This window comes from Vanellus vanellus (genome assembly GCF_965231255.1).
Source record: "Vanellus vanellus genome assembly, chromosome: 12".
In the NCBI taxonomy this organism is placed as follows: domain Eukaryota; kingdom Metazoa; phylum Chordata; class Aves; order Charadriiformes; family Charadriidae; genus Vanellus; species Vanellus vanellus.
The window spans coordinates 7,363,050-7,383,600 of NC_138917.1; the positions used below are offsets into that span (position 1 = coordinate 7,363,050).

The 20,551-nt window shown below is 39.1% G+C and overlaps 1 protein-coding gene across 2 annotated transcripts in view; it reads left to right on the top strand.

Moving 5' to 3' along the window:
• Positions 1-20,551, top strand: part of CDH13 (cadherin 13) — a gene marked incomplete at its 3' end in the record, with an annotated part of 498,288 nt that overhangs the window by 89,493 nt on the left and 388,244 nt on the right. For both annotated transcript variants that reach the window (XM_082489177.1, XM_082489176.1), the window contains exon 2: positions 5,830-5,941. In XM_082489177.1, coding sequence (XP_082345303.1) covers positions 5,830-5,941 — 112 coding nt within the window. The remainder of the gene's footprint in view (positions 1-5,829; positions 5,942-20,551) is intronic.

Consider the following 20,551-nt stretch of genomic DNA (forward strand, 5'->3'; position numbering starts at 1 on the left):
TTTCCAGTGTCATGGAAGATGCACAATTTTTACTGAATATGTGATAAAATTCTTATAATAAACATACATTCACAAGGAAAGTGCTCATAAAAAGAAAGTTCCTGTGCTAGGTAGTCTCACAAAAGAGTTTGTCATCTTTTTTTCCCAGTTAATGGATGCCTACCGCAGTCACACCGCTTAGTGACAGGAGAACTGAATTCATTTGAGCCAATAAAGTCATTCTAATTTGCATTTTCATAGCCCACCCTTCACTACTCCAAGTGTGACTTTCACTTTTAGGACAGAGCTATGCAGTAAATGGATATGTAGGCCCTTTAAAAGAATATTTATCATCCTTGAAGAATCTTGGTGCCAAATCTTAATAGCATTTCTTACAAAAATGACTTGAATTCACTATCAGATTTAGAGGTAGAGCTGTAGAGATTGTGAATACTCTTCTTCTGAAGCTCTTTCCTGATAAAAAGAAGAGAGGTTAAAGCCTAAAACAGTGAAAACTTTCCCTCCAAAATGAAAATATTCAATAAAAATTTCCCTAAATTGTAGTGCTTTGGAAATCAAATTAATGCAAAAGAACTGTGTGTTTTGTTTAATTTAGTCACCTTCAGAGATAAATAATTCAACATACCTTTATGCAATGTTAAAATACCTTTGCTAATTATGCCAATCAGAGGATAAGTTATTCAGGCTTTTGAGGTGTTTTTTTCTGTTCCAATTGATGTTAAAAAATACAGAAGACAAGGAGAACTTCATGTCCAGTCTGTATATGATTTGATGAAACAATTGCCTTAGGACCTGCTGACACTCTAATTGGAGTCTGCATAATGCAGAATCAGAATCTTACTTAAAGCAGTGCTCTCCTTATTCTGTGTAAGTATCCCTCTGTTAATTTCATTTAAATAACTCCCTCATGTAAATCTTGAGTAAAAAAAGCTAAAATGAATGAATAGTTCTTACTGACTTCAGTGAAGGCAGGATTTCATCATCTCTGCAAATCACTGTGACTGTGTGCTGCTTATTACTTGTTTTTCTTCTCTGGTGGCTTCCTCCCTATCCGTTTTTTGGGTCTAGTGTTGCAGCACCTGAAGATAGAAAGCATTTTAAGATTCAAAGATCTCGATCTGCATGATAAAAATATTTTGTCATGTGCAATTTAATTCAGTGTTGGCAGTTCTCGTTATTCTGATTACTTTTTTCCTGTCAGTTCTCAGCTTTTAGGATCACTGTATTTTATATGAAAATCTGGTTTTCATATGCAAAACCCAAATTTCTAGTTCTCATGCTTCCAGAAAAAAGCTCAGAAGCATAAATTTTCAACTCGCTTCCAAGTAAATGAGTTGAATAAAAAAGAAACCCCCAAACCATATTTCCAAAGAAACCCCCACCAAAAACTCCAAACAAAAAATAACCAGCTGACCAACCCCCTCATTTCTTAGGCAGTGACTCATAATTTTTGAACTTTTGGGATTATTACTCTTACTAGAAATGAGTGTGATCTCTATTTATCTCTTCTTTTGTAGGGTTTTATGTTGGTTTGTTTGCATTTCAAATTACTCTCCTGAAGTTAAAGGTAGAAGAATATGGTCCTACAGGATACCACCCTATGAAATGAGATTTGTTTGCCTTTATTGTGTGTAAAATTAATGTCTGGTCAGATGGTCTTCACAGGTGTCTGCATTTACATCTCTCTTTAAATAAAGCCTTGCACAAGGATGAATTTCACACCATAAGAGTGTGTGTGAAATGTAATTAATAGTCTGAGGCTTGCATTTTTGTAATAGAAAGTTGATCTCTTACAGGTAGGGCTAATTGAAGATATGAGAGTGTTTACAGTAAAAGGCAAGAAAATTAATTTCCAGAGTGAGGATGTATCCAGTCAAACCTGAACGGAGTTTCTTCAGGCGCTGAAACTGGGCAAGTCAGAAAGGACACAAAGATTTTGAAATTCTGTGGAAGGTCATTTCAGAGACTAATTTTCAGTCTCCAGCAGAGGAGGGAGAAGAACCCTGGGTTTTGAGATGTGGTAATACCCAAAGGTACTTGAACATCAGGGACTTTATTTATTTCCTCTGCAGTATGGTATAAAATTGGCATCCTCTTTTTCTTTCCGATCCATGTTCTGTGTGAGCAGCTTTCAGTGCAAATGTTGAGGTCAATCAAGGTCACCAGTGTGTGTGCTGTTTTATTAACTTAAAAAAAAGCTTCATAGGCTTGATACCTCATCAGAAGTATAGTTCTAGCCCAGTGACCAAACTTGCACAGGAGTTATCTGAACTAGTGGCATTTCCTTATAGTGACTGGTAATAAATTCAGAAAGACAAATTGTCAGGATATTAAAAATGAGTCTTCACTCTGTACATTTCTGAAAAGCAGTAGGTTATGAAAAACTTTGATTCTGCTTGTCAGTGAATATAGGATCTGTAGGTCTGAGTAGTCACGACTCCCTGGTTTACTTTTCAGACTTCTAACCCTTCAGATTTTCGTGCAGCACATGAAGTTTGCTGCACAATTGTCATATTCTTTCAAGAATGTGGCGTTTTTAGTGGTGGGTGAAGTATCCTTTGTACTAATTGCCCAGTACTTACTTGGCTAGATGTGTGAACATTATTTGTATAATCTGAATTCTACATATATGACATTTAAATGTTATTTTCAGTGTATTTAGATGAGCTCTTTTAGATAGCTATCAGACCATAACCCCTTTTATTATATAAAAAAATACGAAATCTACATGGTGCTTACACTCAGAACGTATTCTGCTTTGAACAATATTCTCTTTGCCTTCAACGCGAATCTGCTTGGCTTATTTTTTTTCAAGGGATTCTTAAAGACCTTTTTTTCCCCAAAGTGAAGAACCTCAACAGAAATTATTTTAATAAGACAGACATTTACTTCAACAGAAGAAGTTTCATTGTGAGGAAAAATAAATTAAAAGAATAATTGTGCTTTTAGAAGATAATTAATTAAGAACTGTTGGTGTGGTGACAAATTTAACGTCTTGTCTGACGTGTTGAGAAGAAGAAAGTGCCTGGAATTGCGCAAGTAGAATAAAATGTTCCCTTTCACAGCAAGGCCAAGCCTGAATCTTGTAATTATTTCAAAGGGAATAAAGGTCACTTTCTATTTGCTACATCTGTATTATGTGAGGCTGCTGTACCAGGCTTACAGAAGTTAACTCATGACCTATTTAGATTGCCTGGATTTCAAAGTCGACTTATACTGTCACAAATCTGATAAAGTAGACATATTCCCTTCTCTAAGTACTGACATAGATGATGTCCAAAGCAAGCCTTTTATTTATAGCTCCGTAAGACAAGAGTTTCAACTTTAAGGTGCCAGTAGCTGGGAGATCAGAACACGATTTGCCTCTTACGTGTTAATCCTTTAGGGGAAGAGTTGTTTGTAGTTAAATTTCAGCATCCATGGCTTGGGCTGTTTTTCTGATGGGGACTTATATAACTTGGCTTCAGTTGTTGCTTGCGTCTTGAGATCGGGAGAATTTACTTCTGCTGTGATTGCATTTCTGTGTATATTCATTCAGTAACACCATGAGTCAGAAAGGTACTTTAAAAATGCACCTGTGCACAGAGAAAATGTGTGCAGAAAATGCACGTCTGACTTTCTGTGCATGTGACTATTTAAATGCATATCAGGCTTTTCTTTTAACAGTCAGTAATCTAGTCTTAGGCACAATTTTGAGGGCAGGCGCCTCATATGTCAGTTGATGTTTGCAGTTGTCTCATACCAGAAGACCGAAGGGGACACATCCAATTCTCAATCCCTATAGAGTCCAGAATGTCCAATAAAACCAAGATATCGGTGTCAATAATTGAATGAGAGGATTAGGCACCGTGTTTTTAAGCCTTGGTAAGAAAGGCAGCAGTTATGGGGATATATAGAAGTGAATAATAGTCAAGTGTATTGCACCTTACTTGGTGTACTACTTTAAGTCTTTTCTCTTCTTTCTTGGTTAATCCTTCAAAGGGACAAACAGAGCGGGTCAGGATGGAAGGCAGAGGGGCCCATCTGCTGCATTTGACTACAACCAGCTTAATTGTCATGAAATATTCTGGCTGTTTCTCACAGGCTGCTAGCACTTCTAGCCAAGCTTTTATAGCAAATGTCAGTGACATGAAACAAATGATCCAGCAGTTGGTTTCAATACGAAGATCTAATGCAGACCAGGTGGGGTACTGCTGCCCTTGGTTTTTATAAATGGGACCACATAAAACCTATAGTGCGTGTGAATTGCATGAAGGGAGAGAGCAGGTAAGGTATTGCTCTGATTTGGTGAATGGACTATGAGTGGTGGTTAAGAGGGAAACATGCAGGTGTTAAGATTTTTTTTTTTAATTTTTTTTTTAGGACATCTCTCTAGGATAGGCATCAGCACACTTGGATGATAACGAGGTGGAGGCAGAGCTGGGAAATGTGTGAGGTGCTACTGTTGGGTTGGGAGAAGTGAGAGTGCAGTTTGTCACCTGAGCTGGTGAAGGAGAAAGGAGTCTTCAGCATTCACCCGTGTGGTATAGGGGAGAAATTGTCCTCACTTTACAGCTGAAGAGCTTTATTGGCAAAATTGTAATTTTGTGCTGTGGATGTCTTGAGTAAATAGACCCATTTGTGCAGGGCCATTTGAATTTTAGAGTGAATGTCATTCAGAACCACTGTGTTTGCTTGACCGTTTTCTTCTTGGTCACTATAGGTGCCCTCTCTTCCTTGATTTTTCTTCAGCTGTCCAACAAGCAGCAGATTGACTGTAATAACTTTGAGATCGAGTCATCTGTACACCAGCTGAAAGTCAGGTTTTGAAAAACACCACCTGCTCTGAAGCAGAAAATACTTCTGAAAATGAGGTTATGCATATATAGGTTGAAAAATACGGATTTGGCTTTTCCTAATCTTGAACTTATCTCCTTTTGCCCCTCTCTTTAACCTTTTAAACTCTTTAGGTTTACCCCCATGCTCTCATTTAAAAGCTGCCAAGAAAAATGGCCTTTCAGGTGGTTGTCTCTATTCAGGGATAGAACACAAACCTTCAGAGACTAAGATTGGCATTGTACCTATTTCCAACCAATTTTATTTTGCTTTTAATCTTCCTCCTTTGCTAAGGTGTTCCTGTGGTGACAAGGACCTTTGGTGACCACATACTAGCAGTGACACAAACTGTATTCAACTTTAACCTTCAGATCCACCTCCACTATGGTGCAGACATTTCATTTTCAGTCTTTCCGTGGTGTAAACAAACTTTTGATTACAGGGAAAATGGATAAACTGTTGCTTCAGGGGAGGGGGGACAACAGGGCAACAGTTTCATTTGTTAGCAAAGAAGCTTTTTATAAAAGGGAACTTCTGTCGTGTGAAACTGCACCCTTGAATAAAGAATTCCTTCTGTAACTTGGTGATTAACTTTCTGAAACTAGGTTTAGAGACCCTAATTTATCAATTATTTAAATCGACTTCATTTAAGCATATATTTAAGCCTAGCCGTATTCACCTGCGATTTTAGTAGCAATATTACATACTATGTTTTAAGTAAGAGCAATAATATCCTTTATTGATAATCTCGACTGAACTTAACCTTGAAAGCTACTATTTTGTAACTTCCATACCAGCCCACGTATATGAAAGCAAAAACCTTATATAAAAAATTGCTTAGCAAGATTTGAAGGGGAAGTGTGATGTGATGGATATTTTGTTTTACGAGCATGGAGCCCAATGTTTTGTTTTATGAGCACTGAGCCTAAACCCAGTATCATTCCCAGAAGCCAATGTGATGGATGAATAAGTGGATGTTAAAAGTCTATTTCCTTTTTTTTTTTTTTTCCTCAGGTTCTGCTGCTTGCGTGTGCAGAAGATTTAGAATGTGTCCCTGGATTCCAGCAAAAGATTTTTTATATTGAACAGCCATTTGAATTCACGGAGGACCAGCCAGTTCTGAACCGTATGTTATTTTCATATATTACTATTGTGCAAAAATCAGACTTGCTTATGTATTCATATCACTCCTGCCATTTATCAGAAAGCTTTTCTTGTACATAGGATTTTGAGTATTGCCATGATTCTGTCTAGGTTCCCCTGCATTAATCCTATATCTCTACAGACTTTACTGTTCCGTATAAAAATACGATATATAATCATTTAGGACAATATGAATATTGTAAAAACTTAGGATCATCCACTGCTTTTACTCTCAATTTTTGTATAGCCTTTAATATAATCTTGGAAATCAGGGCTTGCCTATCAACACTTCACTCCGTCCAAGCCTTTACATGAAGGCTGGATGAAGCTTGTGATCATCAGTGATAGAAAATTGTTAGTACATATGCCACACAACTGGGATATTCAATAATATTTCCAATGACCAGGAGAACATTATAAAAGCCAATCTAGCACTGTATACTCAAAGCTTTAAACTAAAGGAGAACGAATTCTCTTTCAGTCCTGACATTAGTTCACTCAAATACTTCAGTGAGCAAGTGTTACAACTTGTTAATTTGGTTCTGTGGCTTTGGGACTTCGAAACTGCCAAACTGAGGCAGTACCTTATCCAATGGTCAATGGTTTTGAAGACTTAAAGGTACTAAGTGGTGCTGTTTTCATAACTTCCAAACACACCAGCATTTTTACGTGTGATACATATTATTAGTTTCTGCCATGCTCGGTTGCTTGCCGTTGAACCGGGAATTCTTGGAGGCATGCAGCATGAGACAGTAGTGCTTGGTGCCTACATACAGTATCTACGTCTTACAATGTGATATATAGCGGTAGTTTGGTGAAACCAAGAAATGCAAAGCAATATTCGTCATTAAACGCACACATATCCCGTCTCGGTTCCCTCCAGATATTGCTACTACGTATTGAAGTATTTTCATCGTTCGGCATTTTTGGCTAAAGGTGTAATATCTGTGCATACTCGTTTTAAAATGGCACCAACTTTTCAAAATGAAATGTCGGAATTAGTTACCGGAGTCTATTGAAATTACTCTTAAGCTTAAGTCATTCAGCTTTTACCAGGTGCTAAAATAAACTTTTAAGATAACATTTTTAATTGAAGCATTTTGATAAGTTGCTTAGTCTGAGTTGCATTTTCAGGGGAAACTTAGATCATAAGTAGTAACACTATTCAGACATGTGAGGTTATTCAGTTTAGAAAAGAGATTTCAAACTTCTAATTTCCTTAGGCAATTTTGTTTTCTTTTAAGTTGTTATTTTAAAGACTTGATGAACACATCATTCCTACATGGTTAAACGTAGAAACTCGTAGAATATAGGAGGTGTAGCAGACTTTATACGCATGCAAAGCTGGAGATCTATGTAAAGAAAAGCACTAGGAACAAATTAGTTGTTAAGCTGAATAATAATAACTGTTGTTGTATTCTTTGGCTGCTTCTGAACTTTGAGGCTGTAGGGCGTCTGGCCAGATCTCCCGCTGATCTGTGCTTGTCCTCCCAAATACCTAAAGGCTGAGTTGGTTAAGCCAAAGTTGACTGGGCTGCTCTGTGGTGACCCAGCAAATTGCACTGGTGTGAAACTAGCACAATAATTAAGACACCGTCATTAATGCAAAGAGGAGATTTAGAAATGCCTGGAAACAATCTTCAGAATTAAATTATGTTAATAAGCAGACACTAAATGGGCCTAATATGTAATGTTCGACAAAGGCAGACTGTCAATGGATGATTCTGGTTAATTCAATCACTCGTACGCAGTATGTCCTTCATGCAGCAGCATTAAACCTCTGCACAGTTTCTTCATTTCAGCTGTCAACAGAATTGATATTTTTAATTGTCTGTTTGAATACACTTTGCGTGCTCTTGCATCTTTTATACCCATTACCCAAGAGCAGTGTAATTTAGCAGTTGCATTGCAATGTGAGGCTTACCAGGGCTATGTAAATTAATAGAGTGAATATGCAAAGTAGGCCTTATAGCAGTGATTGCTTTTGTAGTCCTCGATAAGCCAAGGAGCTCCTTAATTCTTTTCTGAAGTGCAATAAAACAGTCTTTTTCTTTTTTTATTTTTCAATTTAAACAAGAGCCCACTGTACATTTTATTGCTAGTATCTCCCTTGTAATTAAATATAGGTTGTGACTGGTTCATATGTATTTATTACTTCTGCATACGGCAATGTTAATTATACTTTACATTTACGGATGGGAAGAAGGAAGAGAAGCCCAGACTGAGGGTGCAGAACTTTCTCTTATTTCTTATTCTGATTTGTACCAATTCGTATCAAAGCCTACTTATAAGTAGACCATAACCATTACATTAGTCCGGCTGTGTATGCAGACCCTCCTTCCTCTTCGTTTCAACGGAATTCTGTTCTATTTCTTAGCTTTTATCCCATTGTGCTCAGGCTGAACTGCCTTTTTTTTTTTTCCTGATTTACTATTGCATCTCACTTACAGCAACCTCCAGACTTGGACCATTTTATTTTCCTAGTTTTGTCATTTTTTCCTATTTTTGACTTTTTATTTTCCTCATCAGATCCCTTCATCTCCTTATAACTTGTGTTTTCTATGCCCACAAACAAAATTAGGCATAGCTCTGCTTTTGGTCTGCCCAGTTCTTTTCCCTGAGTGCAGTTTTCTTAAAACAGCTGTTCCCTTGATGTAGTGGGGGAGGACTCAGAGTCACTTTCTGGAAAAACTAGAGGGTCTGTCCGCATAATTACTATTTTAACAAGCAATTGAGTTACTGGATTTTTTCGTATAGCTTTTTTTAGTTTAGACCTAGGACCATCTTCTGCAATCAAATGGAGAAGATCATGAAGATTGCTACATGCTCGATAAGGTGATAATTGACAGCATTTAATTACAGGTTTTACACCTTTCTGAAACATTTGTGGCCATGAAATGCTTCCCCACCAGCAAGGCTGTCTTTGGCGAGGCTGTGACAGGTCACTGGTAGAGACAATGCTTCGCTATGCCGGGCTGATAGAAAGTTCCTAATCAGACTCATCAAACATGGAAATGTAATTGTGTTACGTTAATCATGTTTATACTTAACATACATGAGTCTTGACTTTTGGGGGTATTTTTAATTGGCAACGAATCAAATAGTGCACTTGAAAAATTGAGGCAATTAACATAAAGGCGTGAGGTGATGTGTTGTGCATACTAAACTGGGGAATACAGTGCCAGTGATTTAAATGTCAAAACAAAGGAAGTTTTGACCCTTACTTGAAAAGCTTTAATTTGGATGTTAATTAATGGCTGACCTCTTCTGTCTCTTACGTGATAGATTGCATGTTTCAGAGCTCGGGCTGCGTCAAGATCAGGGCTTTCTCTGCATTCGGATACTTTTTTATTCTGTGGATTTTAACAAAGGCTTTTCTACTCAACCATATTGAAAATCTTTGTTTACTCATATGATGGGAAATGTATTAGTCTGCTTATCATTAATGCTTAAAGGCAGTTCTTCTGTTGTCTAGCAAAGCTGTAGCCTCCAACAAGATATCCTTTGTTCAAACCGAATAATGCTTGCGGAAAGATCGGAGAAGGCCATTTCTACTATTGCAATATCATGCGTGTACATGGATCACAGCACCAGTCATGCTCACATCGAAACATTTCCTATTGTTTCTTAGATGATGCCATGTAAGACTTGATTTATCACATCCACTCTTCCCACTTCCCGTGCTATTTGACTGTACAGATGGCCTCTTTCCGTGACTGTTTCATGCTATCAATATTATTGCTGTTACTCTGGTTTACTCTGATCCATACAGCATGTTTTATCACACACACTTGATTCATCTTCAGTGTTTCTGCAGATTGTATAAAGCTAATGTGGCAGCCTAATTCAACATACTGCAATATGCCAAACCCTCTACGGAGTTTTAACATGAGGTTTATACACTAGTGTTAACTCTTCGTGCTAAATATTGCTGGTTTGGGGTAACTGGAACTACAGGTGGTAGTTGTAGCTGGCGAAAGAACACATTCAAGCGAGGTAAGATTTTTGGCGTAGTAATTTCTTGCACGGAAAACTGTCTAGACTTTTGTGTAATAGCCAGATAACTATGGATTTTTCACCTATTCAGGTGTACATATCTGTAGTGAATCCTTGTTGAAACATAGTTGTGGCTATTCAAAATAAAGAAGTCTCTACCACATTTTGAATTCTACAGACATCTTAAAATTATTTTCATTTCACATAAATCATTTGCTACGTTAAGAAATGTACTTCTTTAAGAAAAGTTGAAAAATGCCTTATTTTCTGTGTTGTGTGTGTGGTAGCAGGTTCTACAGAAATGTGTCTGTCAACTTTTCTACCCATATAGCTGAATGCTTTTTAGGCTCAAACTATATCTTAATGTGCACGTACCCGTGTACAGAATGTGAACACCAGAGCTTCAGTTTTGACACTTGGAAATATGATTAAGACCGGGTGGCTGGTACTCTTATGCCATGTGGACAGAAATATTAAGATTTGAAGCCAGACAGTAGGGATATCTTAATCACACTGTTCCATGTAAATGGCTGTGGGAAGCCAAGCTCACGTTACCAAAATTCCAGGAAATATTAGGGGATATGCAAAATGGTTGCAAAATTATGGAAGTAATTTTTAAAGTGGGAGATTGGGAACCGTACAGCATAGTCTTGGAGGCAAAGCGAGGAGTATCTTCAAGGGGAAGATCCTTTTGCACTTAAATACCTAAGGCATTGCTCTCCAATTGAAGTTTGACGCTTAACTTTTACGCAGAGGGAGAAAGCTGTCTGCTTATGTGTTGCAAATATGTAGTGTGACTAAGTAATATAGAACATCTCAAATGTGTCTCTGAATAGATGTATGCAGATTGATGTTGCATCATAACAGAATATCATATCATCTGTTAAACTGCTTTCGCACAGGATTAAAGCAAAACAAAACAGGAAAAAATGGTGTTGAATGCCAGGTGGTCAGAGAGTTGCCTTCCAAACAGTGCATGTCAGCTTAATGATGGGACCTGAGGGGAAAAAAAGAGTTTAAAATAGAGTGATTTTTATGCATATACGTTTAATTAAACTAGTCTTTGGAAAAGGTAGGACATTAGACTGAATAATGTGAAAGAATTATTTAATCTCTGAAAAACATCTTCAGGGCTAAGTCAAAATCTCTCAGGGATGTGGTCGGCTCTTGTAGAGTAATGGAGGGAAAGCTGCATGTATGGGTGAAACCTCCTCTTGACATTATAATTCCAAGGTGGAGGAAATGAGGGTCTAAACTCAGTGTCTTACTGAGAAAAACCATATAAGGCTGGTTTAAAAAAAAAAAAAAAAAAAAGTGGGCGAGGATCTTTGAGTGACAGTGAATGCTCTGTTAATGGATTGGTCTGAATTTAGGAAGGCAAAAGTAGCAGATTACTTGGTTTGAGATTTGATTTGTTTCTGGAGCCTTTTTATTTTATTTTTTTGTAAATATGTATAGGCTTCGGTTGGCTGAAGCATGCCAGCTGTTCTTCTAACAGTCTAAATCAATGACCAACTGCTTATTATTAGCAGGATGGGTCTCTTGCTCAGTGCGGTACAAACCTTGTATTAATAATGTCCCCAGGTGCTTCAATGGAAGACTTATCTGTTTCCAGTTGGCAATTCCAAACCAAAAATCAGATTAACTAAGGTGTTACTCCCTAACTGATTAACAAGGGAGGCCAAGAGGCAGCCTCATTCTCTGCAGGTGTTTAAACACGTTGGAAGGCCAAAATCTGTCTTTTAGGAAAATGTAGGTAGCTTAGCTTTGGATAACCTCAGCAAGCAAAACATCTGACGCTAATTGCTTATGGTTGACAAAATGTAGCAGGGTCATCTTCCTGAGGAAATGAAGGGTAGGGGCGTCTGAGTTCTGGTTATAGTTTAGAGCTGGGGTCATGCTGAAGAGGCTACAGCATCAGCCCAGCTTTGGCAGGAGAAAGCTGATGTTCGTATCTTGCAAACAGATACAGCGCAAATTACTACATGCTGAGACGTTAATGCATGTCTGTAGTACGCAGCTTTGTATTTTCACGGACCACATTTCTGACAGAACTTTTAATTTGAGGATCTTAGGAAGGCACCATTGAAAAGAATCGTGGCTAGCTAACCTTTTCCGTTACATTTCAAAGTGCAGGGTGGACATTTAGCAAGAATTAATGGGAGCATGTGAGGTTAAATCTTCCTTTAAACATAGAATCTCATTTAAGTTAATGATATCTTAAGCATGCAAGTATTCTTGAAAATAATTTTAGATGTAGTTCACAATTAATTCTTAGCTTTTAGGATTTCTCTCTGTTAATCCAAATCAAATTATAACTTTTCTAATGTAATTATGCTCATGCTTCAAACTGCAGTTTTTCTTTCCCTTTGCTTATTTAAAGCAATCTTTCCTGGAGAGAACAATCTGTCTGCATGTATCAGCTATTGTCTGCTTTAATGGACACGTCTCCTTCTTAACATAGCTTTCCTGTGGCATGTGATCTCTCGGTCTCACTTTGAGAATAAGTAACACTGGCAGTAAACTCATGAAGTCTTTCAGAAATTTATTAGATTGAGTGCTTTTTTTTCTAGCTGGAGGCTAGGGTTCTTGATTTTGTCTTATGTCTCTGTTCAGCTTATCCACCTGAACTCTTTCCTCTGGAGAAGGGAAAGAAAAAGTAACTTTTTATGGATTGATTCTGAAAACCCTGGTCATCTGGAAATGACTTGGTGCATATTTGTATGCCTTGTACCTACTGCTGCTGCTTGTGCAGACAAGAGAAGCTGTAGATAGCGGAGTAAGTGTATGTCATGTTCTGTGATGTGAATATTAACTGTTTGTCTGCTGTTCTTTTAATCCCTGAAAAAATATCATCCCTGGTGAGTTGTAGGATTTGATGAAATAAGAAGTTGGCTCAAGAAAGCCTGCCTGAAAGGGATTATCTTTAACAAAAATCTGAAATTCCTTTACCAAAGAATTCTTTTTAAACCAGGTGAAAATAAAATTGGGAGCCCTGGGAAGGCCTAACAGATGATTCCTCTACCGATCTGGGATGTTGCTTTTCAGACAGGAGCTCCGCTTTCAATGCTAGCTTTGATTTCTTTCCTTTAAAAAAACAAAACAAAACAAAACAACCCAAAAGCAAATAAACATAAAAATATTGGTGCAACCTTCTCTCTGTCTTGGGTGTGGAGAGAACTGAAGCAGAACTAAGGGGCCTTTAAAGAATGCAGCAAAAGGGGAGGCAATACTGGAGCAGCTTACAATTAGCTGATAGCAAAAGCGAAATTCAACACTGAAGTTGTAGCCAGCGTTGGTATGTCTGACACTCTTCAAACCCTTGCTAGCAAGAGCTTAAATGCGGGTTAGACTGAAGCAAATGATAATGTAGTTGATGCACGGACCATTCTGCAGCCAGGGATTCAGGTTTATTTTACTGAAGGACAAATTACAGATCTCTTACATCCCGTATCAACAGCGGTGTGAACACTTTGGCTAGACCTAGGTTTCTGTATGAACTGAGTCGTCCCGCCTTGCAATTTTTGCCAAAATACTGAAAAGCAGGTTGAAGAAAATGGGTGCATTTTTATTTTAATTTGATTTATATTATATTCTATAGCTGTAATATATTTATATTCTCTACTAAGCGTACATTGTTTGTGTAAATGCATTCAGGCGCATGGGTTTTGTTTACCTTCTTTTGTGTGGCAGTGAACTAGCGGCAACAGAAAATGTGCTCTGGTTTGCTAGAAAACCAAATTGCCTGGTTACAAGTAGGACTCCTGCAGACTTTTTTTAGCTGGAATTTTAATTACAGTGCCAGCTCCCAACTCATACAATAAAACAGTAGGGAGACCACTATAATTTGACCTTTATAAAACATTAACATCAACCTATGGAAAAAATATAACTTCAACTTTAAGGAATAAATACAGTGGGAGGCAGAATTCAAGGAATTATGAAAATAAAGTGTGCGTGTAATATTTTTACTTTTGGGAAAAACATAAAAATACGCTAGTGTGAACACTAGTGACACTGGAGTGTTTGGTTCCCTGTATTCATCTTCTGGTCCTCATACAAAAACGCTGCACAGTTGGCAGAACAACCTTTTGATGGTTTTATCATGCCTCGGGGAAAGCAGTCCTGCTGCGAGGCTTAGAAAAAAGGATACTATACAAACAATATGATTAATGTTGATGTGTGAAAAACAGAGCCTGTTTCTTCCCCCAGAATGGTCAATTCAGGAAACTCCAGGTGCCCACTTGTTGCCTCTGAATCTCTTCTTGTCACTCTTCTGCCTCCTCTCCCTCGCTGTGTTCCCTGGAGGGGGAGTTATTCCCGACAGCCGGCTGTTGTGAATTGCACCCTGGGCCAAGTGCTGTTGTCTCCAGCCGAGAGTCACAAAAGAACAAGGTGGGGCTGAAAAGGAGGAATGGGGTAGGACAGCTTATGCCCAAGTTGGCATGGGAATGTCAACACAACAGCACTGTTGGAACATGAAATGGGTAACACTCCTGGCTCCCAGCTGTATACAGCACCTTAAATGGTCACAAATACAAACACATTGTGGGTTAATCTTGGCTGAAATAGTCCCCGAGACGTGGTGTGGCGGGTCACAGTATCTTGTAGTTCTGTCATCGTGGAAAGGTGGTTAAGAGTGTGTGCTGGGTCTTCCATTGTCTTTAATATCATTCAAAGCACCGTTTAATCAACTTTACCCTTTTTTTGTGAAACTGAATTGAAGCTGTAAACATAAGGATACTTTAAATGAACTGGTTTATAGGTTCCATAATAAAAATAAAATTTGAAGAAGTTTGAATGCCAAGGTTATAAGTTGTTTTTATGTGACCTAAAACATTTTTCTTTTCATTGCTTATCTCACGTTTATTTTGCTGTTTGTTTGACAGGTGAAGCATTAACTGCTCAAATCTATCATTCTTTTTGTACTCCTGACATTATTTTTCACAACACGTTATATTACCGATAACTGCTGTTAGTAAGATGCAGCTATTTCTGTGACGCATAATGCTATATGCCAGATATACTGGGGAAGAGTATATCAGTTTCTGGGAATGGAACTCAAACTTTCACCCACCTAATGGTTCATGGGCCCATTTAAGGTTAAAAGTTGCCTTGAAGAGCTGTCACGCTTGGGGTGGCATGTCTGTATTGCTGTGGTGAATAGTATGATTCCAGTAATTGCTCTGTTTGCATTCAAGGAGAGGCTTCTTCTGCTGTCTCGGTGCTTGAGGAAGGAGAGGATGGAATATTTGCAGGAGACTGGCTTCTCTCTTCCCGTGTGCAACGCTCAGCCGCATCCCTGTTGACCGCAGAGTTTCCTTAGACCCAACGGTCGGGCAGGCCTGACAGGAGCACAAGGGATTTTCTTTAATTCCTCTGTATAACATGGTTCAAACATGATGCTGGATGCAGACAAATGGCGTGGAGGGCAGGGAGGCAGCTAGGAAGTGTTGTGGTCAGGGAGTTTCCCAGGGGTTCATTGGGGCTGAAGGAAAGACCGTGAACTCTGTTGCCCAAGAAGCTGTTTGGCTCTCTAGTTACTGTTGCTTTGGGGTTGGTTTTTTGGTGTTTGTTTTTAACCTTGGCTTTTCTAGGCAAAAGTGGTATTTGGCCTGGCTTGTATTTGTGGAGGAGCAACTCAAGTGTGACATAGAGGAAAATGGGAAATAGTGATTTTTACAATATTTTTCTAGGGAAATTAAAGTGGTATTGTGGAAGTTATAATTTGCAACCAAAGAGCTCGCTTCGTTTAAATTTTTAAAAGTTAAGCTTGTGACACAGGAAATAGTCTAAAATTAACTTAACGGAGCTGATCAGTTCACTCTTCTGATTAATAAGAAAATGCAATGCTCCAAATGTTCTGTAAGATTTGGTGTTTCTTCTGAGAAATGTCAGATCTTATGCAGGTAGCCAGATGCTTTTTGGCAAAACAGAAGAACAGCTTCTGTCGACTGTAAATCAAAATAAGAAACTTTATTAAAAATTATATTATTACTTCTGGCACTTTACTTTTATTCTTTGAGAGGATGTCCTTAATAGCTTCTCCAATAAAGTTAGAAGAAACTGAAATATAGAAGCTTTAACACTTACATAATAAATCTATTAATCTTAATGCTTCTGGAAATATCAGGCATTGACTACTTACTACTGTTTTTATAAGCCAGCATCATTTCCCAGAATTGTATGATACTAACTACAGTTAGCACTGATAATTAATTGAAATGAAATTACTCGCACGATGAATGAGTGCTGGGCGCATTTGACTTAACTCTTTCTGGCACCGTAGCTATGCTTTAGATCCTGATTTAGCAAGGTATTTAAGCACCACCTTAATTAAAGTTCCTTCCGCGCTCTGTAGAGAAATTTGACTTTACTTCAACGTGCCATATGCCTGAATTCTTCTAGCTTTCAGCACAAGTTGTTTTTGCTTAGGCAAAATGTTTGCCCTTTGGGGAAGGCTTGGCAACGGCAGCCCTGTAAGGTGAGTGTTAACCTATGCAGCCATGCAAAAGAAAAGGCACAAAAGTTTCCTGCACGTGTGGGGTGGGTGGCTTTTTTTTTTTTTTTTTTGGTGCCGAAACAGGTGATTTGGAGTGATTATGCTCCAGAACTGTAACTGCAGTTTGGTTTTCCTGCATAACTCTGTGCCAAAACTCGCATTCTTCCCAGCTGCAAGTGGGGCTGGATTTCGGGTAACTGAGCAAACAAATCTAGACTGGTCTTTTTTTATGTTCTCTTAATGACCTCTTAAATGTAATGGAGCTCTGGATAGGGATGAGCACTGAAATTAGGTGACGGCTGGTGCCGCAGCCCCGCTGCCTGCGGTACGTAGGCGAGAGCCCGGGGAAGTCGGGCTGCTGGCAGAGCTTGTGCCGAGGAACGAGCAGCAGCTGCCTTGGGCTGGGGGGGAACAGGCCTTGCTAGAACAGCTGGGGCTGCCCCCAGGAGAACTGACAGATTTAAAAGTTTAATAAAGATAGAAATATTTGTGAAGTAAGATCAAAGACCAGGCTAGATGGGACCAGATTGGAAATGGTGGGTCACAGGTAAAAAATGGTTCTCTGTCTAGTTTTACTATTTATACTGGTCTCTAATGCCAGATCTATAATACAGTCTTCCCGCTAGAGTTGGGGGTTGAGAAAAGCCAGGAGCAGCCCCTGCTTTCCGTTTGTCCTCTGTGAAAGTATCTGCGCGAGTTTAATACAGTGTTGCCGGTTTAGTAATGGTGAGAGAGCGCCAGTTTCACACCGCCTGAAATCTTGAGTGCTTGTTTCCATTAAGACAACAGAAATAGATAGTGCCCACAAAGACCAATTAAAAAGCCTATTTAGACTACAAGAGCCTTAGAAGGTACGCAGGCATTGGGGGCTTTGCATGGCCTGCACGCAGCAGCCTGCTGGAGCGGGCAGATGTGGGATGCAGTGAGCGTGACGGCGCAGGCGGAGCTGGCTGCGGGTGGGACTCCACTGGGCAGTTGGGTACCACTGTGCAGAAGCGAGAATGGCAGCTCCCGCCTTTCTGGGTTGTTTAAAAAACAAGCAACCAACTCTCTTCCCCTCCAATCCCAAATCAACCAAACCCCCACCAAAACAAATAAACCCCAACAAAAAATGAACACACCCCTTAAAGCAAGAATCAGGCAAATGCAGCATACTGGACAGCAAACCTCTACTTCTCTTCTTCCTGTCCTCTCATTTTTCTGGGTCAATCTTCGAAATCTTATGTGCCACATAATGTTTTGTCATCTAGGCTTTCCTGAGGAGCAGAGTTTTTACTTGGATCTACGTGTGCCATATACCCAGGAGAGTGAAATCTTTTAGCTATGCACATATGCCCCCGCTTTACCCTTCTGTTGGCTCTTCCTTCTGTTGAAACTGTTATACTTTAAAGGGATTAATTACACACGGATTAAACGAGTGACTCCATAGCCTGGTAATTTGCCCATTATCACATGAGCAAAGGCTGTTGTTTTGGTCCCTGCTCACCTGAGTCTTATACTTTCTCTCTTTTTTTTTTTTTAAAAAAAAAAAAAGAAAAAAGAATTAAAAGCATGAAGAAGCATTAGTTATTTTAAAATAAGTATTTTTTGTATGTATTTTAATAAGTATCCAGGGAGCTGGAACTGGAACCTGCTTGTGATGTGTGAAGGATAATATTTGGATATAATGATTTCAAAGTATGTAGAAACATTTAAACATCAGTTTCAGCAGGAAGTAGAGGAAAAAGAGCCTTGTTCTTTGGATTTTTCAAGCCGTGTGCCAGAGTATCATTCCTGTGATTTGCATTTCTCTTTTTTCCTGCAATGATAAATTGGATACAACTGAAAAGGCCCCAACAAAATGGGCTGACACAGCTTGCCGGTTAGGGGAGTTTTGTAAAAATTAGAGGGGATAGTACAGGCTCCAGTAGCTTTCAGCAAGCAGAGCAGCTGAACTGGAGCCTCCCAGAAACTGGTGAAATACTGGAGCTACTGGGTACATGAAGAACATCAGAGCTCTTCCTCCACCTTATAGTTTTGTAATTCTGGAACTTTCTTTTCCTACTCACTTACTTCTCTTACTTACTTTTCCTGCGCTTGTTAGAAAGCAAACCTTTGTCGAGAGGAGTGCTTTAGTTGCACTAAACAATTTTTATTCTTTTTTATTTATTTTGGCAAAAAAAAAAAAATCTTTTGAATTTGATCCTGGTGGAACCCTTTCCCTCAACACCACCTGCTTGGCAGCTGAACCAAAAATAATTTATTTGCGCAGCTCTAATGGTGTCAGTAAATTGATTTCCGTAGAACAAGACTGCATTTCCTCTCTGGAATGCCCTAAAGTGATCATTATCAATGATAAATGACAATAGAAATTTTGCAGAGAAATTAATATCTTAGCTGTTGCTATGAAATGAGAAAAGCAACATGGATGCCCTTGAAGGATCCTGAACACTTCCTTCTTTGCGCATCATCTCCTCCTTGCTCATTAACAGATTATGGCAAATAAATCAGAGTATGGCTTTCCTATCTGGCTTACTCTATTAAGAGCGGTGTTATCAAAAGAAAAGGAGATTGTGTAGCTGTGTTACCTGGGCCTGCTCTCCTGCATGCCAGCAAGAGACATGAATGGTTGGTACTTCACTTGCTTTTTCCGAACAGAGCTTAAGACCTCAGCTTGAAGTGATAATGGCTAATTTCCATGCGATCGGTGGGCTTAGCAAGCTTGTACGTTCTCAGCTGTATTTATTTCAGACACTTCAGACAAAAAAACAATGGAGAAATCTTCCCTTGAAAGAAGGGAGTGAAACAAGAATGAACAAATTATCTTTAAAGAAGAATTTTTGAATAGCAGTATCTCGTTTGCTTCTAATAAATTATCCTGATCTTAAAGCTCCTTTTATGCCATGCTGAAACAAGCAGTGGCGTTTGCCAGTTCTTCTACTGTCAAAACTGAACTCTACAAAGTCTGCTGCTCAGTAATGAATGCAAATACAGTTCTGCGTGCTTCCCTCCCAATTTTGTGCTAAAAAAATCTAACTAGAAGGATTACAGGAACTGAAACAAAATAGGGGGAAAATATATATTATTTTTTTTTTCCCCAAAGAAAGATAGAAATGTAATTGACTATTTTGATCTGAAGCTTCCAAGGGTTTGGTAGAAAACTCCTGTGGTATACTCATGAAAACTTACCGGAATTATAAAAAGTGCTGAACGCTGATCTGCGAATGCCATTTGTAGCTGACTTCATGCAGTTGTGTTTTACCTTTGGAAAGTAAAATCAATTTCAGATTAACTTTGACATGGAGGTGTTGAGGTGTGTGAGTCAGCACTTACTCAGATATTCCTGCCAGCCTCTTGGGAAGACAAAGAATTGTGATGGATATTATCAATAACAGCGCTAGCCTGAAAGGAAAATTGGCAAACTACGTTAAGAAACACTTTCTTGCCTTGTCCTGTGTTGTGGTTTATGCTGAATCAGCTATTGGGGATGTGGGTGCCGCAGATGGGACTGACAGATGCTCCCCTCTACTACCCCTCTTCTGAGAGAGAGGCAGGGGAGGGAAAGAGACTTACAAGTTTAGAAGGAATTAAACTACTTTAATGAAATATTAATAATAAAAAGAAAATAATGAAATACATACAAAACCGTATCTAGCTCCCCGCATGACAATCACATCATCAGCTGGCACTGGGGAAGTCCCAGACTGGACTCAGTGACGGACGGGAACCGGATTCAGGATCGGGATCAAAGGGCAGACGAACAGAGTGTTCCTCAGACTGTGGCGATTGAAGGAAGAGAGCTGAGCCTTTGATCCCTCGGCTGTTATACTGAGCATGAGGCAGAGGGGATGGAATACTCCGTTGGTCAGGTTTGGGTCACCTCTCCTGTCCGCTCTTCCCTCCAGGTGGGACCCCTCTGCGCTTTTCCGCTTCCGACCCTCCAGTGGGGCAAATAACAAAGTTCGCTGCCCTTGGGGGTTATGGCCATGAGTATAAGCAAGAGCCTCTCCGCATACCATGCCCGGGCATCAGCTATAAACATCGGTCTTATCACTCTGGGAGCGAACAGTGTCTGCACAATGCGCTGTTAATTGCAGTAGTTAGAGGAGGCCCAGC